We start from the raw sequence: 27,213 nt of genomic DNA on the forward strand, positions 1-27,213 counted from the left end.
GGCTGCTCCCGGAGCTCCGGGCGGCTCCGGTTACCGGGCACGGCCGCTCCAGGCCCGGCCCTGCCGTGCTCCGTGGCGCTGCTCCCGGCCGGGCCGGCTCCGGTAGCACCGGGGACACCGGCACGGCCCCGCCGGGAATGCGGGACGGGCGCTGGGAACGTGCGGTTACCCGGCTCGGCATGGCCGGAATCTGGGGGCTTTCACGCCTGTTTATATAGAAATATAATAAATATAATAATCCCTAAATGTGAGTAATACACACACACACCAGGCTCGGCGGGCTGCGCGCATCTCCCGGCATGGCCGGAATCTGGGGGGGTTTCACGCCTGTTTATATAGAAATATAATAAATATAATCATTTCTAAATGTGGGTAACACACACACACCCGGCTCGGTGGGCTGCGCGCATCTCCCCGGCTGACCGCGTGGGGATGGCTGAAAAGTATTTATATAAAAATAAAATAAATATAAGAAATATAATAATCTCTAAATGCGGGTAACACACACACACCCGGCTCGGTGGGCTGCGCGCATCTCACCGGCTGACCGCGTGGGGATGGCTGAAAAGTATTTATATAAAAATAAAATAAATATAAGAAATATAATAATCTCTAAATGTGGGTAACACACACACACCCGGCTCGGTGGGCTGCGCGCATCTCCCCGGCTGACCGCGTGGGGATGGCTGAAAAGTATTTATATAAAAATAAAATAAATATAAGAAATATAATAATCTCTAAATGTGGGTAACACACACACACCCGGCTCGGTGGGCTGCGCGCATCTCCCCGGCTGACCGCGTGGGGATGGCCGCAATCCGGTGATTTTCACGCCTGTTTATATAGAAATATAATATAATAAATATAATAATCCCTAAATGTGGGTAACACACACAACCCCCCCCGGCTGGTTTGGGGTGCGGGGGCAGTGCCTGGCTGTGCAAGTGGATTATTTTGGCTTTTTCCGAAGGGAAGGATCAGGCGGAGGGAGGGACAGGCGGACAGCCGGCTCCTCCGCCACGTCCTGCCCGAGCTGTGCCAAGCCCGGCCAGGCAGCACTGGCGCCGGGTGGTTAATCCCTCCTGCGAGAGCTCAAAAATAAATATATATGTATTAATTCTGCGTGGAAAAAGGGGGCCTGGCCTGGGGTGGGTCCCTGAATTTCAGGAATTGTTGCTATTTTGCAAGAGGGAAAAATTATAAAAGTAAAAAAAAAAAACAAAACAAACCAAAAAAAAAAAAAACAAGAAAAAAAAAAAAAAAAGGCAACATAAAATATTTAGAGCAAATCAGGCCCAACATGTGAAAATTGACATTTATAATTTTTCAGGGTTTTTTAAAAAAATCAATGGAGTTGTCAATGTGCTCCAGTCACAATTCTCCCAACGTGGTTTTGGGGCTTTTGTTACCAGCAAGGGCACACTGGAGACCTGGGAATCAATCACAGACCCTGCAGCGGGTGGGCTGGAAATGGGGGGACCCCCCCCCTAAATGCCACCCCCTCTCTCCTTGCCCTTCCCAGGCCTTCCTTTTGACCGCGGGAATTTTTTATTTGCTCTTCCTTGTGTCAGTTAATATTTTTGGGGAATAAAGCCGCAGGTTTGGAGGTTTTTGTTTACTTTTCTGCTTTTCCAGTGGCACTGCGATGCTGCAGGCACTGGGGTTCTCCCTTTCCAGCACTGATCCCCCTCAGGAACTCCATGCTCCCTCCCTCATTAGCAACCAATTAATCAGCATTTATCTCCCCCTCGTTTCTCCTGCCCTTCCCTAATTCCCTCCCCATTTCCCAGGGCTGGGGCGGGTTCAGAGAGGAGCTTGACCTAAATTCCCACCCCAGGCCGGGCTGGATCCTGCAGCAGTGACCTCGCTGCCATCTCCCAGGGAACAGCGAGCCCTTCCCGGCTTGGGGAACGTCAGCCAGGGCTGCGGGCAGATGCGGGCAGGGATGGCAGCCCTGGGGATGGCATTGGCGTGGGCTGCCCACGTGAGGTGGCACAGGGACACGGGGACACGGGGACACGGAGACAGGAGCTGGCCCTTGGGTTTGGAAGTGCCATCCATGTGCTTCCCTCTCTGAAAAATAGGAGCCAGCAGCTCTGCTGGGTTTGGGACAGGCTGGGGGCCATGCTGAGGTTTATCCCAGCCCCTCAGAGAGGGTTTGGGGTGCTGGTTGGCATCAAGGATGCTGCTCCCAGTTCCTGCCCCATGGACAGGCTGGGGGTCACGCTGGGGTTTATCCCAGCCCCTCAGAGAGGGTTTGGGGCGCTGGTTGGGATCATGGATGCTGCTCTCAGTTCCTGCCCCATGGACAGGCTGGGGGTCACACTGGGGTTTATCCCAGCCCCTCAGAGAGAGTTTGGGGCTCTGTTTGGGATCATGGATGCTGCTCCCAGTTCCTGCCCCATGGACAGGCTGGGCGGGAGCGGGCACGGCCCTTCCCACGGCCCCACCGGTGCCCCCCCCGTTCCTTAATGGGATTATGGATAATCGGGGTCAGCCCCGTGCCAGGGGCTGGGGGAAGGGCAGGGGCTGCTCTGGGTCCTGTGCCGGCAGCACTGGGTCGGGATATTCCCAATCCCCCTGGAACGGGGATCAGGATATTCCCAATCCCCCTGGAACGGGGATCAGGACATTCCCAATCCCCCTGGAACGGGGATCAGGACATTCCAAATCCCCCTGGAAGGGGGATCAGGATATTCCCAATCCCTCTGGAATGGAGATCAGGACATTCCCAATCCCCCTGGAAGGGGGATCAGGATATTCCCAATCCCTCTGGAATGGAGATCAGGATATTCCCAATCCCCCTGGAAAGGGGATCAGGATATTCCCAATCCCTCTGGAATGGCGATCAGGATATTCCCAATCCCCCTGGAATAAGGATCAGGATATTCCCAATCCCCCTGGAACGGGGATCAGGATATTCCCAATCCCTCTGGAATGGAGATCAGGATATTCCCAATCCCTCTGGAATGGAGATCAGGACATTCCCAATCCCCCTGGAATGGGGACTGGGATATTCCCAATCCCTCTGGAACGGGGATCAGGATATTCCCATTCCCCCTGGAATGGAGATCAGGACATTCCCAATCCCCCTGGAATAAGGATCAGGATATTCCCAATCCCCCAATTAATTCTCCTTTGGGGGGGAATTAGGGCTCCATCCCAGACAATTCCCAGATGGAAAGAAAACCCCCATTTCCTTTCTGATTTTATTGATTTGTTTATTAAAGCCCGATGCAGAGGTGTGGGGAAGGGAAGGAGAAACCCCCAAAGATCAAAACATTTTTATTTCAGACAAATAATTAATAAAACTAAACCAACCCAAACGTGAGGCAGCGCAGCCCTGGGTGTGGCTGCCCCTTCCCACCCCCCAATGCTGATTTTGAGGTCCCCTGTTCTGATTTATGCAAAAATGAGCAAATTTGGAGCCTGATCTGGTGCTCTGCACCCTTGGTCACATCCAACCCTTGGAGCAGAATCAGCCCTGGCAGGATTGGGGCATCCCTTGGAGCAATCCCAAGGGAAATGGGGCAAGGCACGGTGAGCAAGCAAGGGAAAAATCAAGGAAAACCTACATGGATTTACCTGAAACGCTATAAAAATAAAGAGGACTAATTAACTAATTAAGACTAACTTATCAGTTAAATGACGCTGCCAGACTGGTCCATAGAGTTTAGGCCCTGACCAGGATTCCTTAAAATCATCTTTTCTAGAAAATTCTAGGTTTTGCTATCATTCTCTAGTATATACACACACGCACTTGGCCCCACTACAGTGGGGGCACAACCAGCCAGAAAAATAAATTACAAACCCCCCCAGTAGCATCAAATATACAGATCACTCCTTGCAGCTATTTTTTTTTCTTTTTTTTTCTTCTTTTTTTCTATTTTTGAGGTACTTTTTCAGCTTTTTTTTTTTTTTTTTTTTTTTTTTTTTTTTAATTTTTGCTTGGCTCTAAGTGAATTCTACCTGCAGAAGCATCAGCATGACTGGAAGTATTTTTCTGTGTGTTTTAAGCATGATTGTTTTCATTGTAAATGTATAAACCCCCTTGCTGGGCTATTTACACCCTGGATCTGGGATGTGCAGTGGAGAAGCTGCCACCATCCTGTGGAGCAGGTGATGGAGAAAATGGGAAAAAGGCTCCACAGGGTGATGGGTCTGTCCCAGCTTGTTCAAAGTTCATCTGGGGAGAGGGGCTGGGCTGGGGGGGCTCCCTGAGGAGGAGGAGGATGGTGGGAGAACTCCATCCTGCTGTATCTCTGTCCCTGCCTTCCTCCTCCTCCTCCCTCCAGGGTCTTCCTCCAGCTCTTTCCCACGCTGGTGGTGGCCTTGGGGACAGGACAGTGTCACATCCACCTTGCCACGGGTGGCACATGGGGCCCGGGCAGCCCAGCCCCTTCCCCAGCAGGCAGCAAAGTGGGGGTGAGATCACATCATCCAAAATCCTTTTAAAAATAGACCAAAAAAAAAAAAAAAAAAAAAAAGGGGGAAAAACAAAAAAAAAAAGGCTCCGTTCCCAAGGGTGGGCAGGTGGGGACTGTGTCCCCAGTCCCCGTTGGTGGCCCGGTGGCCTCAGGATGGCAGCAGTGCAGATGGCAGCGGGGCTGGGGGGGCGTTGGGGGCGCCCTTAGCTGGGCATCTGCACCTCGTTGTACACATCTGTCCCCTCGGCCTCGTCAAAGGTCACCACGGCGTCATCTGCGTCCAGCTGCAGGGAGGAGAGGCCGTGAGGGGGACGGGGTGGGGACAGGGACAGGGACAGGGACAGGGATGGATGGGGACAGGGACAGGGACAGGGACAGGGATGGGGACAGGAGTGGGGACAGGAATGGGACAGGGACGGGGACAGGGACGGGAACGGGGACAGGGATGGGGACAGGAGTGGGACAGGGACACTGATGGGGACAGGAGTGGGACAGGGACAGGGATGGGACAGGGACACTGATGGGGCTGGTGTGGGAATAGGGGCTGGGATGGGGACAGGGATGGGGACAGGATTGAGGACAGGGACACTGATGGGGACAGGAATGGGACAGGGACACTGATGGGGCTGGTGTGGGAATAGGGGCTGGGATGAGGCTGAGGAATGGGATGGAATGGGGACAGGATGGACGACAGGAACACTGAGGGGGACAGGAATGGGACAGGAATGGGACAGGGACACTGATGGGGACAGGATGGAGGACAGGGACACTGCTGGGGCTGGAGATGAGGGAGGGGCTGGGATGAGGCTGGGGAAAGGAATGGGATAGGGACAGGGATGGGGCAGGGATGGGGACAGAGATGGGGATGGGGACAGAGGGAGGGTGGAGATGGCGACGGGGAGGAGAACAGGGACAGGAATAAGGCAGAAATGGAGCCGAGGACAGGAGCAGGAGCAGGGAGAGAGGCGGGGCTGGCACAGGGCTGGCAGTGCCAGGGCTGCGTACACATTTGAGCTCGATGTCCCGGAAGATCCTGGGCAGCAGGAAGCGCCGCAGGGGCACGGTGAGGATGAGGACAAAGGGCAGAGCCAGCGAGGCCGGCGTGGACTTCACCACCCACAGCACCACGAGGAAAACGATCTGGGTGAAGGTGAAGAGGTGCATCCTCCAAGTCTTCACCTGTGGGACGAGGAGCAGAGGGTTGAGGACAGGGACAGCGTCCCACACTGAGGACAGGGACAGCGTCCCACACTGAGGACAGGGACGGTGTCCCACACCTTTGTGGGGTGTTGGCTGCTGGGGGAGCAGTGCAGGGTCCCACCCAGCAGCGCTGAAGGAGGAGTTGGCTCTCTGGGGAGCCTCAGGACGCCCCAAACCCACAGCCCACTCACCCTGGTGACGTAGGGCTCATCAGGGTGGTACTTGGGGGGCTTCAGCAGGAGCAGGATGCGGTCAAAGAGCTGGATGCCAAAGAGGGAGGTGACGCCCATGTAGAGGAAGATGCCAAAGAGCACAGCCAGGGGGATGTACTTCAGGATGGGCTCCATCAGGATGGAGACGCCTGTGGGGGAGAAGGAGAGGATGGAGAGAGTCCCTGGGCACCCCCGACCCTCGCTGCCCATCCGGGGACCCCTGCCCAGCTCACCAATGAGCACAGCCACCAGCAGGCCGCTGATGCGCTGCTCCTTGACCTCCAGGATCTGGGATTTGCCCCCCGGGGCCGAGGTCTTGCTCATGATGGTGAGGGCGTTGGCGTGGGTGATGGTGCGCACGGTGGTGGCACTGAGCCAGGGCATGCCAAAGAGGGCTGCCAGCCCCCCCATGGCCACGATCAGCAGCAGGTCCAGGTGGAAGCCCGTGCCCTTCACCAGCTTCCTCTCGGGCTTGCTGACGATGAGGCTGTGGGGACGCGGGGAGCAGTTGGTGACACAGTGCCAGGGGAGGTGCCCTCCGTCCCCAGCCCACCAGGGCACCCCACAGCCCTCCCCTGCCCACACCCCCGTCCTCACGTGGTGATCTGCGTCTCGAGGAAGATGAGGATGAAGACCAGAAGGGCGGGAATCACGGAGGCAAACATCATCCAGATGGGGAAGGGGGTGGTGTCGCCCATGGGGTGGATGAACCAGCCCCGGGCAGTGGCGTTGGTGACCTGCAGCCCTTTGGGGACGCTGAGTTTCTGGAGGGCGGCAGAGATGGGACAGTGAGGGGTGGGACACAGGGACGAGCACCCTCTCCCGTGTCCCCACGTGGGGACACCCTTCCCCCCCAGCCCTGCCCTCCCAGACCTGGGTGTAGGTGTCGTTGATGAAGAAATCAGCCAGTGCCATGATGAAGATGGAAATGGGCACCCCAAAGTCCCCGATCAGGCGCCGCACCTGTGGGGACAGCATGAGGAACCTGCAGGGCCCTTCGTCCCGGGGCTCCCACCACCCCTTCCTTCCCCTGCAGGAACAGCCACTGAACCCCCAGATCTTGTCCCCCCTGGGCGCAGGGGGACCCTCACCTTGCCGGGCAGGAAGGAGCTGTTCTTGAACACGCGGAGGAAGTAGGCCAGGAAGAAGGTGCCAGCCATGAGCACCAGGGACAGCAGCGCCGTGTTGGGCTCGGGCACCCCGGGCTGCACCTCAGCCTGCACGTTGTATTCCCTCTGCAGTGGGTGTTGCTTGAAAATCTGGGGAGAGAAGGGGAGAGGGTGAGGGAGAGTGGGGATGGGGATGCCCTGCACCCCCCTGCCATGGTGGGAGCCCTGTGGCAGCTTCCATGTGGGTTCAGGATGGCAGCCAGGGGCTGGGAGAGGCTGAGAGCCCAGCACAGACTGAGCAGGGGGTGTTTTTGTGGTTTTGGAAGTGGGGACAGAGCAAGGGCTGCGTGGTGCAGTGGGGATGGACAAGTGCGCCCCAAAATCCCTCTGCAGAGAGAAGCGTGGATCGCAGGATCACAGAACAGCCAGCACTGGAAGGGGCCTCGTGAGCTGGGAAACACCTGGAAAAGGGGAGGCAGCACCAGGAGACTCCATCCCTCACCTGCATCCCACTGTTTCCATGGAAACCTGGGTGATAACCACAATCTGCAGCCCCCCACCCCCGCCGTGGGACCCCCGTGCCCCTCACCGTGACCAGCTTGGAGAAGGTCTCGAAGATGAAGATGAGGGAGATGAGGAAGGAGAAGATCTCCTGCGTGTAGCGGGACAGGTAGCGCACCAGGAAGCTGCCCTCGCACGCCACCACCACCAGCACCAGCAGGATCAGCCAGAACCCGATCCAGACCCGTCCCACGATGTACTCCAGGCCATTGCTGCTGCAGAACTGCGGAGCCAGAGGGCACAGCCCTGTCAGGGTGTGGGCACCCAGCTGGGCTGGACCCCCGTGGCGTCACCCACCCACCCAGCAGCACCCGCCTGGGAACCCCCCTGGGGTGTCACCCACGCGGGGACAGCTGGTTGGCATCACCCACCTGGTGTCACATCACCCCAGGGCCAGCACCTGGGTGGCTCTACCTGTGTGCTCTCACCCTTGGGTCATCACATGGGTGGCATCACCTTCACGTGCCATCCCCCTGTGCCATCCCCCACACGGCTGCACCCTGTCCCTGTCCCCATTTCATCCCCATCCCCATCCCTGTCCTGTCCCTGTCCCCATCCCCGTCCCTGTTCCTGTCCCAAAGCTGGTGGGGACACCCCAGCCTCACTGTGGGGACAGCTGGTGGCAGCTGGGAGGCACCCAGGGGCACAGGGGGCACCCACCGAGTAGAAGGCTTCCTCAAAGACCAGCAGGGGTCCCGAGAAGCCGACGACGAGGAGGGGCTGGGCGCTGAGGAGGCTGAAGAGCACGCACTGCACACAGGTGGAGATGAGCAGCTCTGACACCCCCATCATCCCCTTGGTCTTCTCACCTGGTGGGAGCGGAGACGGTGGGTGCCGGGCTGGGGGGACAGCGCTGTGCCCACACCCCACACCTCTGGGCACTGGGACTGGGGGGAAGAGCATCTCCATGGGCAGAGACACCCCCAGCCCCACGCCCAGCTGAGGGAACAGCACTGTGCCCGTATCTCACACCTCTGGGCATTGGGATTGGGGGGAAGAGCCCCCATGGGCAGAGACATCCCCAGCCCCACACCCAGCTGCGGGGACATCCCCGTCCCCAGGAGCGCCCCCAGCCTGTCCCCCCATTACCCAGCAAGCCCCCGAAGGTGATGGCGGGGGACAGCGCCGCGAAGTAGATGAAGATGACGGCGGCCAGGCACTGGGGGTTCAGGGCATCCTTGATGTCGCTGAGGTATTTGGGGTAGCGGCGGCGGATGTCCCGCACCAGCCCCCCAAAGGGCCGCCCCGTCCTGCGCAGGGGGTCGTCATCCTCCGCAGCCGCCTCGTCCTTCCCTGGGGACACACCGGCTGCCCATGAGGGGACCCCGCGGGCAAGGAGGGGGTCCCACCGGGCACAGCGGACTGCGGGGGTCCCTGCCGTACCCAGATCCTTCAGGAAGTCCCCGATGTGCAGCCTCTCCAGGGGCTGGTAGCGCCGTCGGAGCAGCTCCCGCTGCAGCGGCACCAGGGCGCGGAGCAGCGGCTCGCTGGGGGCCTCGCTGGGCGGCAGGACGATGCTGGCGTCCAGGAAATCCTCCACGGCCCGCAGCAGCTCCTGCCGGCCCTCGGCCAGGTACGCGTCCCGGCGGAACACCTGCGGGGACACGGGGAGGGGACTGAGCCGCGGTGGGTGCCACCACGGGACACGGGGTGAGGGGGGACAGGGGGACACCCCAGGGCTTGGGGATAAGGGGACACGGGGTGAGGGGGGACATGGGGACACCCCAGGGCTTGGGGATAAGGGGACATGGGGTAAGAGGGGATAAGGGGACACAGGGTGAGGGGGGACAGGGGGACACCCCAGGGCTTGGGGATAAGGGGACACAGGGACAGGGACATGGGGACACCCCAGGGCTTGGGGATAAAGGGACACGGGGTGAGGGGGGACATGGGGACACCCCAGGGCTTGGGGATAAGGGGACAAAGGGAGAGGGGGACAGGGGGACACCCCAGGGCTTGGGGATAAGGGGACACAGGGAGAGGGGGACAGGGGGACACCCCAGGGCTTGGGGATAAGGGGACAAAGGGAGAGGGGATAAGGGGACATCCCAGAGCTTGGAGATAAGGGGACACAGGGCTTGGGAACAAGAGGACACAGAGATGGGGATAAGGGGACACAGGGTGAGGGGGACGTGGGGACACCCCAGGGCTTGGGGATAAAGGGACACAGGGAGAGGGAGACATAGGGACACCCCAGAGCTGGGGGATGAGGGGGCACAGGGCTTGGGGATGTGGGGACACAGGGAGAGGGGGATAAGGGGACACCCCAGAGCTGGGGGATAAGGGGACACAGGGCTTGGGGACGTGGGGACACAGGATGAGGGGACACAGGGAGGGGGGATAAGGGGACACCCCAGGCCTTGGGGACGTGGGGACACAGGGCTTGGGGATGAGGGGACACAGGGAGAGGGGGATGAGGGGACACCCCAGGGCTTGGGGATGAGGGGACGCAGGGAGAGGGGGATAAGGGGACACCCCAGGGCTTGGGGATGACGGGACACAGGGAGGTGAGGACACGGAGTCTTGGGAACACGGGGATCAGAGTGGGACGTGGCACAGGGGGACACGCTGCACCCCCAGGTGCTCGGGGGTGGCTGGTGGCACTGGGGGTGGCCGTACCCTCTCGGACATCATGGTGCCGATGGCACGGCCGATCTCGTGGTAGCTGATGTGGGGCGTGTCGGGCCCCAGCACCACGACGAGGAAGCGGACGGGGATGGACACGTCGAGGACACCGTCCAGTGTCACCGCGTCCTTCAGGCGCACAAAGGCCAGCACGGGCTGCTCCAGGAAGGCTGCACAGCCTGGGGGGAGGATGGGACGGGACAGGGATCATGGGGGAGCACGCACAGGGACACAGGAGACGTGGGAGCACAGGGACGCGGGGACAGCAAAACGTGGGGACATCAGGAATGGAGACGAGGTGACACAGAGGGGACAAGGAGAATGGGACAGGGGCACAAAGGGCACTGGGACAAAGGGGTAAGTGGGCGTGCAAGTACAGGGACGTGGGGCACGGGCACAGGGACACACGGACACACGGATGGGTGGGTATGGGAGTACAGGGACATTGGGACATGGGGACACAGGGACACACGGACACACGGACACACGGATGGGTGGGTATGGGAGTACAGGGACATTGGGACATGGGGACACAGGGACACATGGACACACGGATGGGTGGGTATGGGAGTACAGGGACATTGGGACACGGGGACACAGGGACACACGGACACACGGACACACGGATGGGTGGGTATGGGAGTACAGGGACATTGGGACATGGGGACACAGGGACACACGGACACACGGATGGGTGGGTATGGGAGTACAGGGACATTGGGACACGGGGACACAGGGACACATGGACACACGGACACACGGACACACGGATGGGTGGGTATGGGAGTACAGGGACATTGGGACATGGGGACACAGGGACACACGGACACACGGACACACGGATGGGTGGGTATGGGAGTACAGGGACATTGGGACATGGGGACACAGGGACACACGGACACACGGATGGGTGGGTATGGGAGTACAGGGACATTGGGACATGGGGACACAGGGACACACGGACACACGGACACACGGATGGGTGGGTATGGGAGTACAGGGACATTGGGACACGGGGACACAGGGACACACGGACACACGGATGGGTGGGTATGGGAGTACAGGGACATTGGGACACGGGGACACAGGGACACATGGACACACGGACACACGGACACACGGATGGGTGGGTATGGGAGTACAGGGACATTGGGACATGGGGACACAGGGACACATGGACACACGGATGGGTGGGTATGGGAGTACAGGGACATTGGGACATGGGGATACAGGGACACACGGACACACGGACACACGGATGGGTGGGTATGGGAGTACAGGGACATTGGGACATGGGGACACAGGGCACATAGAGGCATGAGGACATGGGGACAAGGGACATGGGGAGAGGAACCCAGCGAGCAGCGCTGAGCAGCAGCAGGCGGCGGCGAGAGCTGAGGAGGGGGAGAGGCAAAAAAGGCACAAGAAAAGCAGCGTGTGAGCGAGCACAGCGAGGGGCACATGGCAAAGCACCCCCTGCACCCCACCCTGCACCTGCACCCCGATCCCAGCCCAGCACCCAGCGCCCAGCACCCAGCACCCAGCACCCAGCACCCAGCACCCAGCACCCAGCACCCAGCACACAACACCCAGCACCCAGCACCCAGCACCCCCATCCTGCTGACCACTCACCCACAAGGACCAGGGTGGCCTCAGCACCCTCTGGGATCGTCTCCAGGAGTTGGGGTTTGGGGACCCCGCTCTGTTGCGGGCAGATGGAGGGCAGGAATCAGCCTTGGTGGCTGTCCCCTGTGGTCCCCTGTGTACCCTGCATGTCCCCCCCTCTCTGCCCCTGTGTGTGCCACCCACCACCCCCTGCGTGTTCCCCTGCATCTCCCTCTCCATGCACGTCCCACTCTATCCCGTGACCCTCCTTCTGTTCCTTGTATGTCCCTCTCCACCTCTGCATGTCCCCCACTATTCCTGAGTCCCCCTTCTGTCCCCAAAGTGTCCCCACTGTTCCCTGTGCGTGTGTGTGCGTGTGCACCTGCGTGTGCCGCAGTGTGTGTGCACCCAGTGTGCATCTCCCGCTCCCAGCCCGCACCCCAATGTCCCCAGCGCCCCCCGAGCCCCCTGTCCCCCCTCACCTGCTCCTTCCCCGCCATCCTGCTCATCTCCACGGGCCGCTGCTCCCTCAGGAGAGGCCGCTCCACGTCGGCCCTGCCGGTGCCCGAGCGCTGCACCAGCGCCGGCGGCATCGTCCACACCGACTCGTCCTCGGTGGGGTGGCTGGGGACACGGGGGGGTGTCACACGCCCCGGCGCCCCCAACTGCTGCCCAGCACAGCCCCAGCCCCGGGGGCGCACGGGAACACCCAAGGAGGGATGAGGGGCAGAGCTTTCCCACCCAGAGCCAAGCTCCAGCTCCCTGCACACACTGGGGAGGGTCCCAGAGCCCGGGACCCCCCGGGACCCCCGCCCTGGCCGTACCTGTGGCGCAGGAGCAGCGTCCTCATGACATCGTCCCTGTCCTGCGGCTTCATCTGCCCCTCGTAGATGAGCTGGTCCAGCAGGATGTGGACGATGGCCGGCAGCGAGTTGGCCTCCATGTTGAGCAGGATGGCACCTGTGGGGACGGCACTGTCACCATCCGGCCAGCGCAGGGTGCTCACGCCCCTCCTGGTGGTCCTCGGAGCTGTGCCCACCTTTGCTGAGGGCCCGGCGGATCTCCAGGAGGCTATGGTAGGTCAGGAAGGACAGATGGGGCTGGCTCCAGTCCCCGGACTCCTGGAAGTCCTCCTCCAGCCTGAGCCAGTGGCCGGCCTCCATCCAGCACAAGTCCTTTGCATTGTCCAGGACCAGCTCGTGCAGCTCCACGTATCCCTGCAGGCAGAGATGGAGGGCTCAGCACGTCCTGGTCACACTGGGACCCCCAGGACACTCAGCATCCCCCTCAGTGCCCTGAGAGCTTGGTCCCACGGTCACCAGAGCCCACCCAGCCCCCAGAACGGGGAGGCAATGGGGGTCCCTGGGGCAGCACCCACCTCGTGGCTGTCCGGCTGGGACAGGAGCCTCCTGCTCCCTGCTGCCTCCAGGTCCACATCGGTCACGGACACTGCTGCAAGTGGAGCCACCAAGGTGTCAGCCCCAGCCCAAACCCCCTGCTTGAGGTGCCTCTACCATCACACCCATCCCAGCCCCTTTGGGGTCACCTGGACGTGTCCCCTTCTCCACCATCCCCACCCCAGCCCTGCTGGGCACTGTGGATGTGCCTCCCGCGTTGTCCCACTCCACACCCAGCTGGAGTTTGTCGGATGTGCCTCTCTGCCATCTCTCGCCCTGCCGGTGCCCACCTCGGTCCCTCGCATCCACCCTGGGGCAGGGTGACAGCCTGGGGACATCCCTGGAGCCGGGGTGAGGACAGGGCTGGTGGCGCAGCCCCAGCACCGAGCACCGGAATGGGGACACGGCGACAGCACATCCCCGGCCAGCCTGACCCCCGCCGTGTCCCCGTCCCCGTCCCCTGCCTACCTGCGGCCCCCCCTGCGCTCCCCATGTCCCCGCAGCGCCGTGCCTACAACGCGGGCACCGATGCCCGTGCGCACCGTAAATCCCGCAGCACTTCCTTTGCTGACAGTAAACACCAGCGCGGCTCCCGCCCGCCCGCTGTCACCCCACGGCGGGGACAGGCTCACCCCGCGTCCCTGCACCCCCGGCGGGGACACCGCGGTCCCCTGGCCGTGCCACCGGCCCCGCGGGGCGATGCTGCGGGAGCCGCACCCCGCTCTGCCGGGGCAAGGATGCTGCGCCCTCGGGAGCGGGCACGGGGCGCGTCCCCTGGCACCGTGTCCCCGACGGCGCTGGCCCTGGCACGCGGGCACGAGCGCGTCCCCGTCCCTGCCCGCCGCCACCGCCACCGAGCCGCCCGGCGCCAGCCGGCGTTCAGCCCCGAGTGGTTCTTGTCCTCACCCCAAACAAAGAGTTTATTTATCCGCAATCAGTGGGCGATTACGGGCAAGTGGCAGCGGTCACCCCGCGGCGTGCCCTGACGCCCGGGTGGGTGACGGTCCCCACGCGGGACGGGGGGACACGGGGGTGGGCAGCTCGGGGTGGGGGGCACGCCGGGGCCGGGCTTTGTCCGCCGGGGCCCCCGCGGTCACTCACGCTGCCCTTCGCCACGGCTGGGGGGGCCCGGGGGAGCCCCGGCCGAGCGCCGCTTCCCGTCCAGGTCATAAAATCCCCGGCGGCCGGGCAGATACTGGCTGCAAAACACACAGCGCGGGCACGGGGCTTCAGCGCGGGCACCGCGGGTGCCCCCAGCCTGCCCCGGGGTGCCAGCCCCGACCTGGGCACTCACCGCAGGGGATTCATCTCCTCGGCCCTGGCTCTCCACGCCTGCAGCGGGGACCCGATGCCAGCGCCGGCCCCTGCGCAGAACAGGGGGCAGCGTTACCCCGTCTGTGCCACCCCACGGTGACAAACAGCCCCTCGGGGTGGCAGCTCCGAAACGGCCGTGCCTGGGCGGGGGGTGCTGCGCGGCACCAGTGCCCACACTGCCCTCACCTCCCTCTCGGGGGGCTCAAGGAGCTCGGGTGTCCCCGGGCTCAGCCCCGCTCCGGGCACCCGCAGCTGGAGGTGGCACCTCAGAGGGACTCACTGCCCTGAGGGGGTGTCCCTGCCTGGCCCTGCTGCCACTGCCACGCTGGCACCCGGGGAACGCGTCCATGCAAGACCTGTGTGCTCGTGCAACTCATCTGTGCCACCCATGCAACGTGCCTGCGCCGTGCTGGCACCCGTGCAGCGCCGTGCCGGTGTGCCATGCGTGCCCACCAGAAGCTGGCAGCCATGAAACGCCTGTGCCCATGCACTGCTGGTGCCCATGCAGCACCGTGCCAATGAGCCGTGCGTGCCCATGAGAAGCTGGCAGCCATGGAGCACCTGTGCCCATGCATTGCTGGCACCCATGCAACGCAGTGCTAATGTGCCATGCGTGCCCACAAGAAGCTGGCAGCCATGAAACACCTGTGCCCACGCACTGCTGGTGCCCATGCAATGACCCTGAGCCATGCTGGTGTCCCCGCACAGCGGCACCCACAAAACTCTGCCCACACAACGCCTGACCTTGAGCCACCGGTGGCCCTGCAACGCCGGCACCCAGCTGGCGCCAGTGCCCCTGTGGTGCCATTACCCCCGCAAAGCTGTCACCCGTGTTATGCCGTGCTCACACATGCAACGCTGTCACCTCTGCCACATCGGTACCCGTGCCCTGCCACACCCCGCAGCGCCGGCACCCTGTGACGCTGGTGCCCATGCAATGCCAGCCCCGCGGTGCCCACGCCACCAGCGCCCCCAGCGCCCCAGAGCCACTCACTGCTCATCTCGCCCAGCGACAGGTGGGAGCTCTTCAGCCCGGGGTCCTCGTAGCCTTCGGGGTCCAGGCTCCTCCTCATCCCCTCCTCGTAGGCCTCCTGCGGGACACAGACCGGGGTCAGCGGGCTGGGCCGCGCCGAGGCCGTGCCGGGGCCGTGCCGGGGGGCGCAGCGCGGAGCCGGGGCGGGGGCCGGGGGTCCCTACCTGGCCAGGCCCCTCCATGGCTCCGGGCTCGGCCCCCGCTGCCGCCTCGGCGCGTCCCGGCGCTCAGCCCGGTGCCACCATAACCCGGCGGGCGCTCTGCGGGGCGGGCACGGGGAAACGAGAGAGAACAAGTTAGCGGAGAGCAGGCAGGGCATCGCTCGGTGCCCCCGGGAGGGATGGTGGCGTTTGTTTGTCCCCGTGGCCGTTCCCGCAGCCCCTGCCCGCCCGACCCGCTCCCCACGGGCTGGGAGGGCCCGGGCTCGGGGGTCCCCAGGGAGGTCATGCCCTGCCCTGCCGCCACACGGGATGGGAACGGACGTCAGGGCACGGCAGAGCTTCCCACCAGGGACGTGGCATGCTGCCCTGAGCCACCCGTGCCCACGCACGCCGTGCCCTGTGCTGGGGTCACAGCCGGGGTGGGGTCCCCTGTGGACCCACCCTCAGGGGCTGCGACCCCACACCCCCCTCTCGTGCGTGGGTGGGGGTCCTGTACAGACCCAGGCACGTGTCTGGGGTCCTACACAGCCCCCTTGCACCTGTATGAGGGCCCCATCCAGTCCCACACACATGGGCTGGGGTCCCACATCCCCCACACACAGCCCCAGCCCCCGGCAGAGGGGAAAGGTAGAGGGGGGAAACTGAGGCACAGCTGGACTCACAGGACACCTCAAACCCGGATGGGGTGAGCGCCCCAAACCCGCCCAGGGTGCTCAGCTGGGGAGGCCCCTCTGCCGCCCTTCCATCAGCCCCAGATCCCTGCAGCATGCAGTGCCCGCACCCCCTGTGACCCCTGTGTCCCCTGTGTCCCCTGCATGTCCCCTGTGTGCCCTGTGTGCCCTGTGACCCCTGTGTCCCCTGCGTGTCCCTGCGTGTCCCCTGCGTGTCCCCTGTGTGCCCTGTGGCCCCTGTGTCCTCTGTGTGTCCCCTGTGTCCCGTGTGTCCCCTATGTCTCCTGTGTCCCTGTGTCCCCTGCGTGTCCCCTGCATGTTCCCTGTGTCCTCTGTGTGTCCCCTGTGACCCCTGCGTCCTCTGTATCCCCTGAGTGTCCCCTGTGCCTCCTGTGTCCCCTGTGACCCCTGTGTCCTCTGTGTGTCCCCTGTGACCCCTGTGTCCTCTGTATCCCCTGAGTGTCCCCTGTGACCCCTGTGTCCCCTGCGTGTCCCCTGTGTCTCCTGTGACCCCTGTGTCCCCTGGGTGTCCCCTGTGCCTCCTGTGTCCCCTGAGTGTCCCCTGTGTCCCCTGAGTGTCTCCTGTGTCCCCTGTGACTCCTGTGTGTCCCCTGTGTCCCCTGTGACCCCGGCGTCCCCTGTATCCCCTGTGTGTCCCCTGTGTCTCCTGTGTCCCCTGCGCTTCCTCTGCGTCCCCTGTGTCCCCTGGGTGTCCCCTGGGTGTCCCCTGTGCCTCCTGTGTCCCCTGTATCCCCTGGGTGTCCCCTGTATCCCCTGAGTGTCCCCTGTGCCTCCTGTGTCTCCTGTGTCCCCTGGGTGTCCCCTGTGTCCCCTGAGTGTCCCCTGTGTCTCCTGCGTCTCCTGTGTCCCCTGGGTGTCCCCTGCGTGTCCCCTGTGTCTCCTGTGACCCCTGTGTCCCCTGAGGGTCCCCTGCCCCCCGCAGCTGCCCCGGGGCTGTTCCGCGGCACAACCGCCAGGGGGCGCCCTGCCCGCACTGCGCCCCCCCCGCCCCCCCCGGGGCAGCCCCGGAGGGACCCGGGGGGCTCCGGACCCCCCCCCGTAACCCCCCCATTGCTGCCCCCCGCCCGCGCCCGCCCCGAGTCTCTGAGGAGGGGTCCGGGACCCCCAAAGCCGCAATTCCAGCCGCCCCCTGGGGACCCCCCGAGCCTGGCGGGCCGAGGGGCTCCGGCCGCCCCCCGCCCCCCCGGCCCGGTGACCCCGCTGGGGGCTCGGGGGCAAGGTCAGGGCAATGGGCGGCTTTGGGGGGATCCGGCCCCCCGCGATCTCACCAGGGTGATGCAGGAGCTCGCTCCCGGCCGGGGCTGGGGGAGCCGGGCTGGGGTCCCGGACACCCCGCGGGGGCCACGGGATCCCCGCTGGGGCCACGCGGGATCCCCGGCGGGGCGCGGGAGCCGCGGCGGGGCCGCGGGATGGACGGCGAGCCTCTGACTCGGCCGTCTCCTTCCTGCCCCGCCTGGCCCCGGCACCGGCGGCCCCCGGCCCCCAGCCCGGCCTGCCCCGGGCCCCCCCGGCCCCCCCAGCCCGCCGGCGGCTCTTGCATCAGCCCGGTGCGCCGGGCTGTGCCCCGCTGATAACGCCCGACACCGGGCGTCGGCCCCTGCCCCGCTCCACCCGCTCTGCCCCACCGCGCCCCGGGCCGGGCTGCGGCACCGGGAGCCGCGGGGGCTGCGGCACCGGCAGCGAGGTCACCGGGAGCTGCCGAACGCATCCCTGCCCCGCAGAGCCCCGGGCACGGCAGGACGGAGCTCGGTGCGGGGCTCCTGTCCCACACGGTGTGTGCGGGACGGAGCCCTCAGCCCCACACCGCACCGACAGCGCCGAACCCGTGGGGTCCGTGCATGCCCCGGCAGCCAGGGCACGGCTGGGGTCCCTCTAAGTGGGTACAACCCCATGGGGAACCCCCTCAGTGGGTACAACCTCGAGGGGTCCCTTTCAGTGGGTACAGCCCCATGGGATCCCTCTCAGTGGGTACAATGCTATGGGGTCACCCTCCGTGGGTACAGCCCCATGGGGAATCCCTCAGTGGGTACAACCCCATGGGGAATCCCTCAGTGGGTACAGCCCCATGGGGTCCCCCTCGCAGCTCTTTGGGGTCCCCCTCAGTGGGTACAACCCCATGGGGAACCCCCTCAGTGGGTACAACCTCGAGGGGTCCCTCTCAGTGGGTACAGCCCCATGGGGAATCCCTCAGTGGGTACAACCCCATGGGGAATCCCTCAGTGGGTACAGCCCCATGGGGTCACCCTCAGTGGGTACAATGCTCTGGGGTCCCCCTCCGTGGGTACAGCCCCATAGGGTACCCCTCAGTGGGTACAACCCCATGGGGTCCCCCTCGCAGCTCTTTGGGGTCCCCCTCAGTGGGTGCAGCCCCATGGGGTCCATCCACCCATCCCCTGCCAGGCTCAGGGCTGGGCTCGCCCCTCCCGCACCAAACGCCGCGCAGGGCTCAGCACGGAGCCCGCACACCCCCCGCCAGCCCCGCACGGTCACCGGGATCCTCCCCGCGGCCCCCGCGGCTCCGCGGAGCCCCGACATCCCTCAGCATCCCTGCGGCACGGCCGGGACCCCTCCCGCCTCCTGGCCGGGCTCCGTCTGGAGCCGGCGCATCCCGAACCTTTCACACAACCCGGGACTGCTCCTTCCCTCCGCGGGCCAGCCCCGGGGCTCCCCATGGAGTCCATACATCCCAGGCCATCCCTGGCAGCACATTTGGGATCTCTCATCCCGCAAAGTGCCCGGCACGGCTCAGCACGGAGCCCGCGCATCCCAGGCCATCCACACCGCACTGCTGGGACCCCCATTGGAGCCCAAATCCCCCATCCCGCAGCACCTCCCACCGCAGCACCCCCCCTGGGGCAGCCCAGGGTGCCCCCCCAGCCCCAGATCCCCCCGTGTCACCCCGAGGTGACCCCGCACCTACCCCTGGGTGCCTCCGCCGGCCCTGCCGCGCTCTCTGTGCCGTGCCCGGGCTGTGAGCGCCGATGCCTGAGTCACGCTCACCTCCCTAATCTCGCCCCCCTCGGGCTCAGCCGGCCCCCCCCCCCGGGCCCCCCGGAAAAACAAGGTTATCGGGGTGCAACATCTGCGAAACTGCGCCCCGGTTCAGCCCCGCCTGCCCCCGCTGTCCTCCTGTCCGTCCCTCGCCCAGCCCGGCGCCCCCGAGCTGCTCCCGCTGCCCCCCAGCCGTGTTTACCTCAGGGTTTCCCCGCAGGGAATCCCCGGGATCCCCCGTGTCCCCCCTCCCTTCCCGCGGGGTTGGGGTGTTCTCGTTAAAAAAAAAAAAAATTAAAAAAAAAAAAAAAAAGGGGGTTCCTGGGGAGGTTCCCTGGGGAGGAGGAGCAGGGGGGACGCGGGATGGGGCGTCCCTTGCGTGCCGTGGGATTGGGGGGCCCTGGAGAGGGGGGGATGCTTTGGAGGAGGGCACCCATGGGCACACCTGTGTGTGAGAGGGGCCCGTGTCACTCTGTGTGTATGTGTGTGTGTGTGTGCTCACATCTGTGTGCGTGTGTGCACACACCCCTGTGTGTCTCTGCATGTGCAGCCTTCCTAGAGGGATCTCAGGCCCAAAATCCCAATGCCAGGACAAGGTGGGTGAGCCTTGCACACACATACACACAAACATGCACACACCTGTGTTAGTGCCCACCCATGGGCACACGTAGTGTGTGTGTGTGAGGGGCCCATGTCCCTCTATGCATGTGCACACCTGTGCTCACACTTGTGGATGTATGTGCACACAAATGTGTGTGTCTACATTTACAGCTTTCCTAAAAGGATCTCAGGCCCAAAATCCCAATCCCAGGACAAGGTGGGTGAGCCTTGCACACACACACACACAAACACACACAAGTGTTTCTCTACATTTACAGCTTTCCTACAAGAATTTCAGGCCCAAAATCCCAATTCCAGTCCCAGGGCGAGGTGGGTGAGCCTTGCACACACACACACACACACACACATATACACACACATATACACACACACCTGTGCACGCCCACACCTGTGCACACACACATTCCCATCCCACCCCTGGTCCCTGGGGACACCCACGGGGTCCCCTCACAGCGAGGTGACACCAGAGCTGTCCCCGCTGTGCCATCCAGCCTGGGGGCTCGTGGCACACACTGGGGACCTGGTGGCACCCCCAGGGGACAGAGGGGTGGTGCTGGGTCTGGGTGTCCCGATAACAGCCCCGGCCTTATCTGGGCACTGCCAAGGGCTCCCCTCCCTGCCCAGCCTCGGGGGTTTTGGGGGGTCCCTCCCCGCCCTGCGCCCACCTGTCCCCCCCAGCCGGGTTCTCTTGGCATGGGCACAGCGGGCACCCCGGTGGTGGGCACGGGGAGGTGGCACGTGTCCCCACGGGGGGTGTCTGCGTGCTGAGGGTGACTCTGGTTTCTTTGGGGGCTGTTTGGTGCAGGTTTACGCGGCTGCTGCGGGATTCACCAGCCTTGTTCCCAATACCTCCGTCACAGCAACGGGGAAACTGAGGCACGCTGAAGAACGCCGTGGGGGGGGGGGGGGCGCTGCCCATTGGCACAGCCACCCCCGCCCACCCACGAAGGTGGTGGGATCAGAGCCCCGGGAGATGGGGGGGGGGGATGATGCTCAGCCCCCCAAAACGGGGATGATGCAGGGCAAGGCACGGGGTGCTGTCGACCTGCTGGAGCCTGGGTGGCAAAAACCCCTCAAAACCCCGTGGGGTGGGCAAAAACCCTCAAAACCCCGTGGGGTGGGCAAAAGACTCCCCCAAAAACCCCGTGGGGCGCCGGGGGGTGGGCAAAACATCCTCCAAAACCCTGGGGAGTGCCAGGGGTGGGCAAAAGACCCCCCAAAACCCCGTGGGGTGCCGGGCGTGGGCAAAGGCTCCCCAAACATCCGGGGGTGGGCAAAAGACCCCTCAAAACCCCGTGGGGTGTGGGGAGTGGGCAAAAGACCCCCAAAAACCCCGTGGGGTGCCGGGGGTGGGCAAAACATCCTCCAAAACCCTGGAGAGTGCCAAGGGTGGGCAAAAGACCCCTCAAAACCCCGTGGGGTGTGGGGGGTGGGCAAAACATCCTCCAAAACCCTGGAGAGTGCCAGGGGTGGGCAAAAGACCCCCAAAAACCCCGTGGGGTGCCGGGCGTGGGCAAAAGGCTCCCCAAACATCCGGGGGTGGACAAAAGACCCCCTAAACCCCGGGGTTGCCCCCTCCCCAGTGTCTCGCCACGCCGGGAGGGACAGGGGGTGACCCACGGGGGGGACCCCGGCCCTGCCCTCCCCGCCGTGCCCCCGCCACCCCCCGAGGGAGATTTGGGGGGCCGGGGGCGGGGAGAGCGAGCATCCCTTTGGGGGGGGGGGCGGCGCACGGCCCGTGGCGTGGGCACCGGCGGAGCAAAGCGAGCGCCGAGCGGGGCCCGCGGGGCCGGGGCCGGCACCGGAGGGGTCCCCACGGGGGAAGGGGCATCGCCCGCGGCCGCGGCGCCGGGGCCGTGCATGGAAGCGAGCTGGGTGCCGGCTGCCATGGCTCTGGGGCTCTCCTCCAAGAAGGCTTCCTCCAGGAACATCGCCGTGGAGAGGAAAAACCTCATCACCGTCTGCAGGTGGGGGGGGGCGCCGCGAAATGGGGAGGGGGGCGAGAGCGGAGGAGGGGAGGGGAGGGGAGACGGGGGGAGGGAGAAGCGACCACCGGCGGTGGGGATGGATGGAGGGGATGGGGGGCGGGGAGGGGCCGTGCTGGGGAGGGCTGGGGGGTTCATCCCTCCCCCCCGCCGCCCCCTCGCCCTTTTGGGGGGGTTTGTTGTGGCTGCGGTCGCTTTTTGAGGGGGGGAAATTCACGTTTGGAAGGGGGAGGAGGAGGAGGAGGATGGGGATGCGGGAAAGGGGGGGCGCGGGGCTGCTGCGGTGCGGGGTTCTGGGGGTTCCGAGGGGTTCCAAGGGGGTTCTGGGGGTTCCAAGGGGTTCCGGGGGGTTCCGGGGGGGCTGTGGGGATCTATAGGGGCTGGGGGAGGGTCGTGAAGGGGGAGACAGAGGGCGGGGGACACAGTGACAACATGGAGGCGGCCGGCGCGGGGATGTCGGGGGCCGCCGGGGATGTCGGGGGGATCTGGAGGGTGCGGGGGGCGCTGGGGGCAGCGGGGTGCGGGGGGGGGGGCTGGGGTTGGGGACCCCCATGCGGGCGGGGGCCCAGGAAGTGACGTCAGGGCCCCGGAGCGGCGGGGATGGGGGATGAAGGATGGAGGATGAGCGTTGTCATGGAGACTCGCGGCTGGACCGGGATGGGGGGGCAGCAATGGGGCGCAGGGACGGGCTTTGGGGGGCTGGTGGCTCCTGCCGGGGCGCGGTGACACCCCCGGGGGCCCGGCGAGGGGCTGGGGGTGCTGGGGGTGCTGGAGCCTGGCCCAGGGCCGGGGGGATGTGGGAGGTACCCGGGCCTGGGCAGCCTGGCAGGGACCCCCAGGGCCTCATTTGGGGTCTGGGGACCCCAGGGCTCCTCAGCGTGGCACGGGGCACCTCCACACCCCGCTGCCATGACATGGGCACCCAGTGGATCTCCTTGCCATGGCATGGGGGCACCTAAAGACCCCGTTGTCACCGCATGGGGACCCTCTGGATCTCCACCAGGACGCCTCCAACTGCTGCGCCGTGAGGCACCTGCAGCCCTCAGCGCCAGGATGGGGACACCCTCCGGCTGTGACCCACAGAGCCCGCAGAGGGGGCGATGCCCCCTGGCAAACACCTGCCCCGTGCACGGCGCCTGGCCCATGCCCTGTCCTCGCTGCCGCTGCGGCCCGAGCACGAGCGGCCGGGCGGAAGGGGAAGCCATCACCGCCCGCGCACGGCCGGGAGGAAGGGGGCCTTTGTTCGCCCTTCCTGGCCACTCGCACGGCGGGGAGCAGCGGGGTCCCTGGGGACGCGGGGACAGGGGGGTCACCGAGCCACGGCCCAGCCCGACGCCCTCTTCCCGCTGCCGGGAGCGGGAGCCAACAGCTGCAAAAGAGCTTTGCTGAGAGCCCCGAGCCTGCCGGGGCTGGGGGTGTCCCCTCCCTGCTGTGACACCGTGCCCCCTCCCCGGCCAGGTTCTCGGTGAAGACCCTTCTGGAGAAGTACACGGCAGATCCCATCGACGACTCCTCCGAGGAGTTCGTTAACTTCGCCGCCATCCTCGAGCAGATCCTCAGCCACCGCTTCAAAGGTAGCGCTGGCCCCGGGGCTGTCCCTGTCACATCCCCGTGTCCCGCGGTGCATGGGGACACAGCAGGGAGGGTGTCCAGCTCTGCCGGAGGGGCTGTGCTGGCACTGCAGCCCCTGAGCAGCCCGTGGGTGCCCGCAGGCCCCGTCAGCTGGTTCAGCTCTGATGGACAGCGCGGGTTTTGGGATTACATCCGCCTGGCCTGCAGCAAGGTGCCCAACAACTGCGTCAGCAGCATCGAGAACATGGAGAACATCAGCACCTCCAGGGCCAAGGTTGGGAAGGCACCAGTCCTGTCCCTGTCCCCATTTCTATGCCTGTCCCTGTTTCCATTCACTCCACCCTGACCCTTGGACATGGACCCATCTACATCCCCATCCCAACCCACCCCATCCCATCACATTTACATCCCCATCTTCATCCCCATCCCCATCCCCATCCCCATTTCTATGCCTGCCCGTTTCCATACACTCTACCCTGACCCTGGTACATGGACCCATCTATATTCCCATCCCATCCCATCCATCCCATCCCATCCCATCCCATCCCATCCCATCCCATCCCATCCCATCCCATCCCATCCCATCCCATCCCATCCCATCCCATCCTCATCCCCATCCCCATCCCCATCCCATCCCATCCCATCCCATCCCATCCCATCCCATCCCATCCCATCCCATCCCATCCCATCCCATCCCATCCCATCCCATCCCATCCCATCCCCATCCCCATCCCCATCCCCATCCCCATCCCCATCCATTTCTGTGCCTGCCCCTGTTTCCATTCACTCCACCCTGGTACATGGACCCATCTACATCCCCATCTCATCCCATCCCATCCCATCCCATCCCATCCCATCCCATCCCATCCCATCCCACTGATCCCATCCCATCCCATCCCATCCCATCCCCATCCCCATCCCCACCCTCTGTCCCCCCACCTCGCTCCCCTCCCCTGCCCTCCTGCAGCTCCCTCCCACACCACAGAGCCCCTTGGGACACAACAGCAGCTGTGGCTCCCCATGGTACCAAAAAAGGGGCTGAAAGCCACTCCCGGGGGTGGGTGGGGATGTGGGGACCCCCGGGGCAGCCCCCACCCTCAGGAGTGCCCGGGTGCTGCCTCGCAGGGCCGGGCGTGGATCCGCGTGGCGCTGATGGAGAAGCGAATGTCCGAGTACATCTCCACGGCCCTGCGGGACACTCGCACCACCAGGTGAGCAGCCCCGGCCCCGCCGGCCACGGCCACGCCTGCCCCGGGGCGCGTGGGGGTGCTGGGGTGGGTTTGGGGGTGCCAGGGTGGGTTTTGGGGGGCACGGCCAGCCGTGTGCTCCCCACAGGCGGTTCTACGACGACGGGGCCATCATGCTGCGGGAGGAGTCCACGGTGCTCACGGGGATGCTCATCGGGCTCAGCGCCATCGACTTCAGGTAGGGGCAGGTGGCACGGCGGGACCCCTCAGTGACAGCCTCGGGGTTCCCTGACCTTCTCCTGCTGCCTCTGCTCAGCTTCTGCCTCAAGGGAGAGGTGATGGACGGTAAAACGCCCGTGGTCATCGACTACACGCCCTACCTGAAGTTCACGCAGAGGTAGGAGCTGGGCCGCCCTCCCTGGGCTGGGGACCCCCCTGTCTCTGCCCCAGCACCACGATGGGGCTCCCCGAAGCCCTGAGAGCCCTGCTGAGCCCCCACACCCCCCAGCTATGACTACCTGAGCGAGGAGGAGGAGCGGGGCAGTGTGGAGAGCAGCACGAGCGAGGACAGCTCACCTGAGCACCCCTACCTGCCCCTGGTCACCGACGAGGACAGCTGGTACAACAAGTGGCGCAAGATGGAGCAGAAATTCCGCATTGTTTATGCCCAGAAGGTACCAGGCTGGGGCCGTTGGGGCGTCAGCTTCCCCAGGATGCTCCAGCCTGGAGCATCTCTGCCTCAGTGGTGCCCTCAGCCTCTCATCCTGCTGCTGCGGCGACCCAGCCGCTCCCTGTCACTCTGGATGGCCCTGGGGACACTGGGGGTGGTGGCAGCGGGGCGCCACTGATGGTGGCCTCCCACAGGGGTACCTGGAGGAGCTGGTGAGGCTGCGGGAGTCGCAGCTGAAGGACCTGGAGGCGGAGAACAAGCGGCTGAAGCTCCGGCTGGAGGAGGTGATGGTGCAGAACCAGCTGGAGAAGAGGGAGCTGGAGGGCGTCATCCTGGAGCTGCAGGAGCAGCTGTGAGTGGGGACCCACTGCCGGGGGGCTTGGGGGGCTGCCCCACAGGCCCTGGGTGTCCCCAGTGCCCCACACATGCCATGGGCCCTGTCCCCCGGCAGGTGCCCAGCGCTGGTGGCTGTGCCAGGCGCTGAGCCCCCGCCTTTGCTGCAGGACGGGGCTGATCCCCTGCGAGAACCCACAGCTGGCCCAGCTCTCCAAGGAGATGGTGACGCCCCTGGTCAACCAGTGGCCCTCCCTGGGGACCCTCAATGGCAACGAGAGCGGCTCGGACAGCAAACTGTACAGAAGGTACGCTCACAGCGAGGGCAGAGCCCTGCCAAGCACCCTGCCCTGCCCCGGGGGGGACACACGGGGTGAGGGAGGGGCAGAAGAGCTGTGCCAGCCCCGGGGGCTCAGAGCTGTCCCCCTGCAGGCACAGCTTCGTGAGCACCGACCAGCTCTCGGCCGAGAACAGCCTCAGCTCCGACTCCCAGCGCCTGGGCGAGGGCAAGCGCGAAGGGGAGCCCTGGGGGCCCTTGGGTAAGACCCCCGACCCACCATAGGGCGCCCCCGGGGCCCAGCACGTCTCCCCCCGTGCCCCCCGTGTCAGGAGCCTCCGGCAGCCCCCTCCTCGTGGTTGGGGTGCTGCCCCAGCAGCGCAGGGACACCCCGTCGCCCCCGCAGAGGCGGTGCCTGTCCCCCCGGGGTGGCAGGGCAGGGACACGAGCCCGAGCCCCCCGTGACGCCCCTCTGTGCCCGCAGGGAAGGACCCCACGCCCTCCATGCTGGGGCTCTGCGGCTCCCTGGCCTCCCTGCCCAGCTGCAAGTCCCTGGCCAGCCTCAAGTCCAACGAGTGCCTGGTGAGCGACAGCACGGAAGCCAGCCCGACCCGCAGCCCCAGCTGAGACCCCCGGCCCCCGCGCCGCCCCCCGGCCCCGCCTGACGGCGCAGGACTGACCGAGCTCGGCCCCCCTCGCACCCCGGGCACCGCGAGGGACTCGCCGCGGATCCCACCGGGGAGGCTGGGGACGGGCAGCCCCCTCCCCACCGGGACACCCCACCCTGGACCCCGGCTGGAGACACGGACCTGCTGGGATGGGGGCGCAGGACTGGGGGAACGGACTGTGCCACGGTGGGGGGACAGTGGCAGTGACAGCTGCTGGGGAGCGAGGGGGGATCGGGCCAGGCCCCTCCCAGGGTGGGGGTCTGTCGGGGCCCCTCTGTCCGTCCTGCTCAGCCCCTGGTGCCCACCTGGCCTCCCCCAGCTCCCCTGCACTGTGGGGGCCGCCTGCCCCCCTTGCAGCAGCATCCCCACTACAGGGGGAGGACTCTTCTTCCCCCTTCCTCCCCGTCCTCCCCCGGGTTTTGAGTTGTTTTGGGTGATTTTGGTTTTTATTTCTGCCCCATCTGCCTTGTTGGAGCAAAAGGAATCAATAAACGCAGCAAGCAGAGCTGGCCTGTCACCCACCTCCCCAGCTGGGAACAGACCCCCTGTGCCCCCCTGCCACAAGGTGTCCCT

At 64.9% G+C, this 27,213-nt stretch overlaps 2 protein-coding genes across 5 annotated transcripts; one reads left to right on the top strand and one right to left on the bottom strand.

Moving 5' to 3' along the window:
* Positions 1 to 3,195: 3,195 nt before the first annotated feature.
* SLC4A1 (solute carrier family 4 member 1 (Diego blood group)) lies at positions 3,196 to 19,318 on the bottom strand. 3 transcript variants are annotated; one of them, XM_063178980.1, is made up of 19 exons: positions 15,648 to 15,721; positions 15,445 to 15,541; positions 13,118 to 13,191; positions 12,779 to 12,956; positions 12,564 to 12,699; positions 12,222 to 12,363; positions 11,767 to 11,836; positions 10,129 to 10,313; positions 8,893 to 9,103; positions 8,599 to 8,802; positions 8,170 to 8,318; positions 7,538 to 7,732; positions 6,931 to 7,098; positions 6,713 to 6,802; positions 6,437 to 6,603; positions 6,073 to 6,326; positions 5,819 to 5,988; positions 5,433 to 5,606; positions 3,196 to 4,711 (listed from the first exon to the last, which is right to left on the bottom strand). In XM_063178980.1, exons 1-19 carry the CDS (start codon positions 15,663 to 15,665, stop codon positions 4,631 to 4,633), a joined length of 2,763 nt encoding a protein of 920 aa, XP_063035050.1. In that variant the 5' UTR covers positions 15,666 to 15,721; the 3' UTR covers positions 3,196 to 4,630. The 3 variants fall into 3 exon arrangements, with proteins under 3 accessions (XP_063035050.1, XP_063035049.1, XP_063035048.1); XM_063178979.1 differs by lacking the exon at positions 15,648 to 15,721 and adding an exon at positions 19,257 to 19,318 and having other exon boundaries at positions 8,599 to 9,103; XM_063178978.1 differs by having other exon boundaries at positions 8,599 to 9,103; positions 15,648 to 15,722.
* Positions 19,319 to 21,761: 2,443 nt separating this feature from the next.
* RUNDC3A (RUN domain containing 3A) lies at positions 21,762 to 27,145 on the top strand. 2 transcript variants are annotated; one of them, XM_063179026.1, is made up of 11 exons: positions 21,762 to 21,915; positions 23,392 to 23,507; positions 23,646 to 23,779; positions 24,631 to 24,716; positions 24,841 to 24,930; positions 25,009 to 25,089; positions 25,201 to 25,366; positions 25,557 to 25,714; positions 25,866 to 26,003; positions 26,128 to 26,234; positions 26,457 to 27,145. In XM_063179026.1, exons 1-11 carry the CDS (start codon positions 21,809 to 21,811, stop codon positions 26,597 to 26,599), a joined length of 1,326 nt encoding a protein of 441 aa, XP_063035096.1. In that variant the 5' UTR covers positions 21,762 to 21,808; the 3' UTR covers positions 26,600 to 27,145. The 2 variants fall into 2 exon arrangements, with proteins under 2 accessions (XP_063035096.1, XP_063035097.1); XM_063179027.1 differs by lacking the exon at positions 26,128 to 26,234.
* Positions 27,146 to 27,213: the final 68 nt, after the last annotated feature.

This window comes from Melospiza melodia, chromosome 30 (genome assembly GCF_035770615.1).
Source record: "Melospiza melodia melodia isolate bMelMel2 chromosome 30, bMelMel2.pri, whole genome shotgun sequence".
In the NCBI taxonomy this organism is placed as follows: Eukaryota; Metazoa; Chordata; class Aves; order Passeriformes; family Passerellidae; genus Melospiza; species Melospiza melodia.

What these genes read in the sequence shown, in the direction of transcription:
- SLC4A1 (XM_063178978.1), bottom strand. An exon ending in GCACCATGATGTCCGAGAGG is followed by an intron (nt 9,104 to 10,128) that starts GTACGGCCACCC and finishes GTGTCCCCGCAG; the next exon opens with GTGTTCCGCCGGGACGCGTA. An exon ending in GCTGGTGGCTGTGCTCATTG is followed by an intron (nt 5,989 to 6,072) that starts GTGAGCTGGGCA and finishes TCTCCCCCACAG; the next exon opens with GCGTCTCCATCCTGATGGAG.
- RUNDC3A (XM_063179026.1), top strand. Translation starts at nt 21,809, where the DNA reads ATGGAAGCGAGCTGGGTGCCGGCTGCCATGGCTCTGGGGCTCTCCTCC. An exon ending in CCTCAGCCACCGCTTCAAAG is followed by an intron (nt 23,508 to 23,645) that starts GTAGCGCTGGCC and finishes GGGTGCCCGCAG; the next exon opens with GCCCCGTCAGCTGGTTCAGC. An exon ending in CGGGACACTCGCACCACCAG is followed by an intron (nt 24,717 to 24,840) that starts GTGAGCAGCCCC and finishes TGCTCCCCACAG; the next exon opens with GCGGTTCTACGACGACGGGG.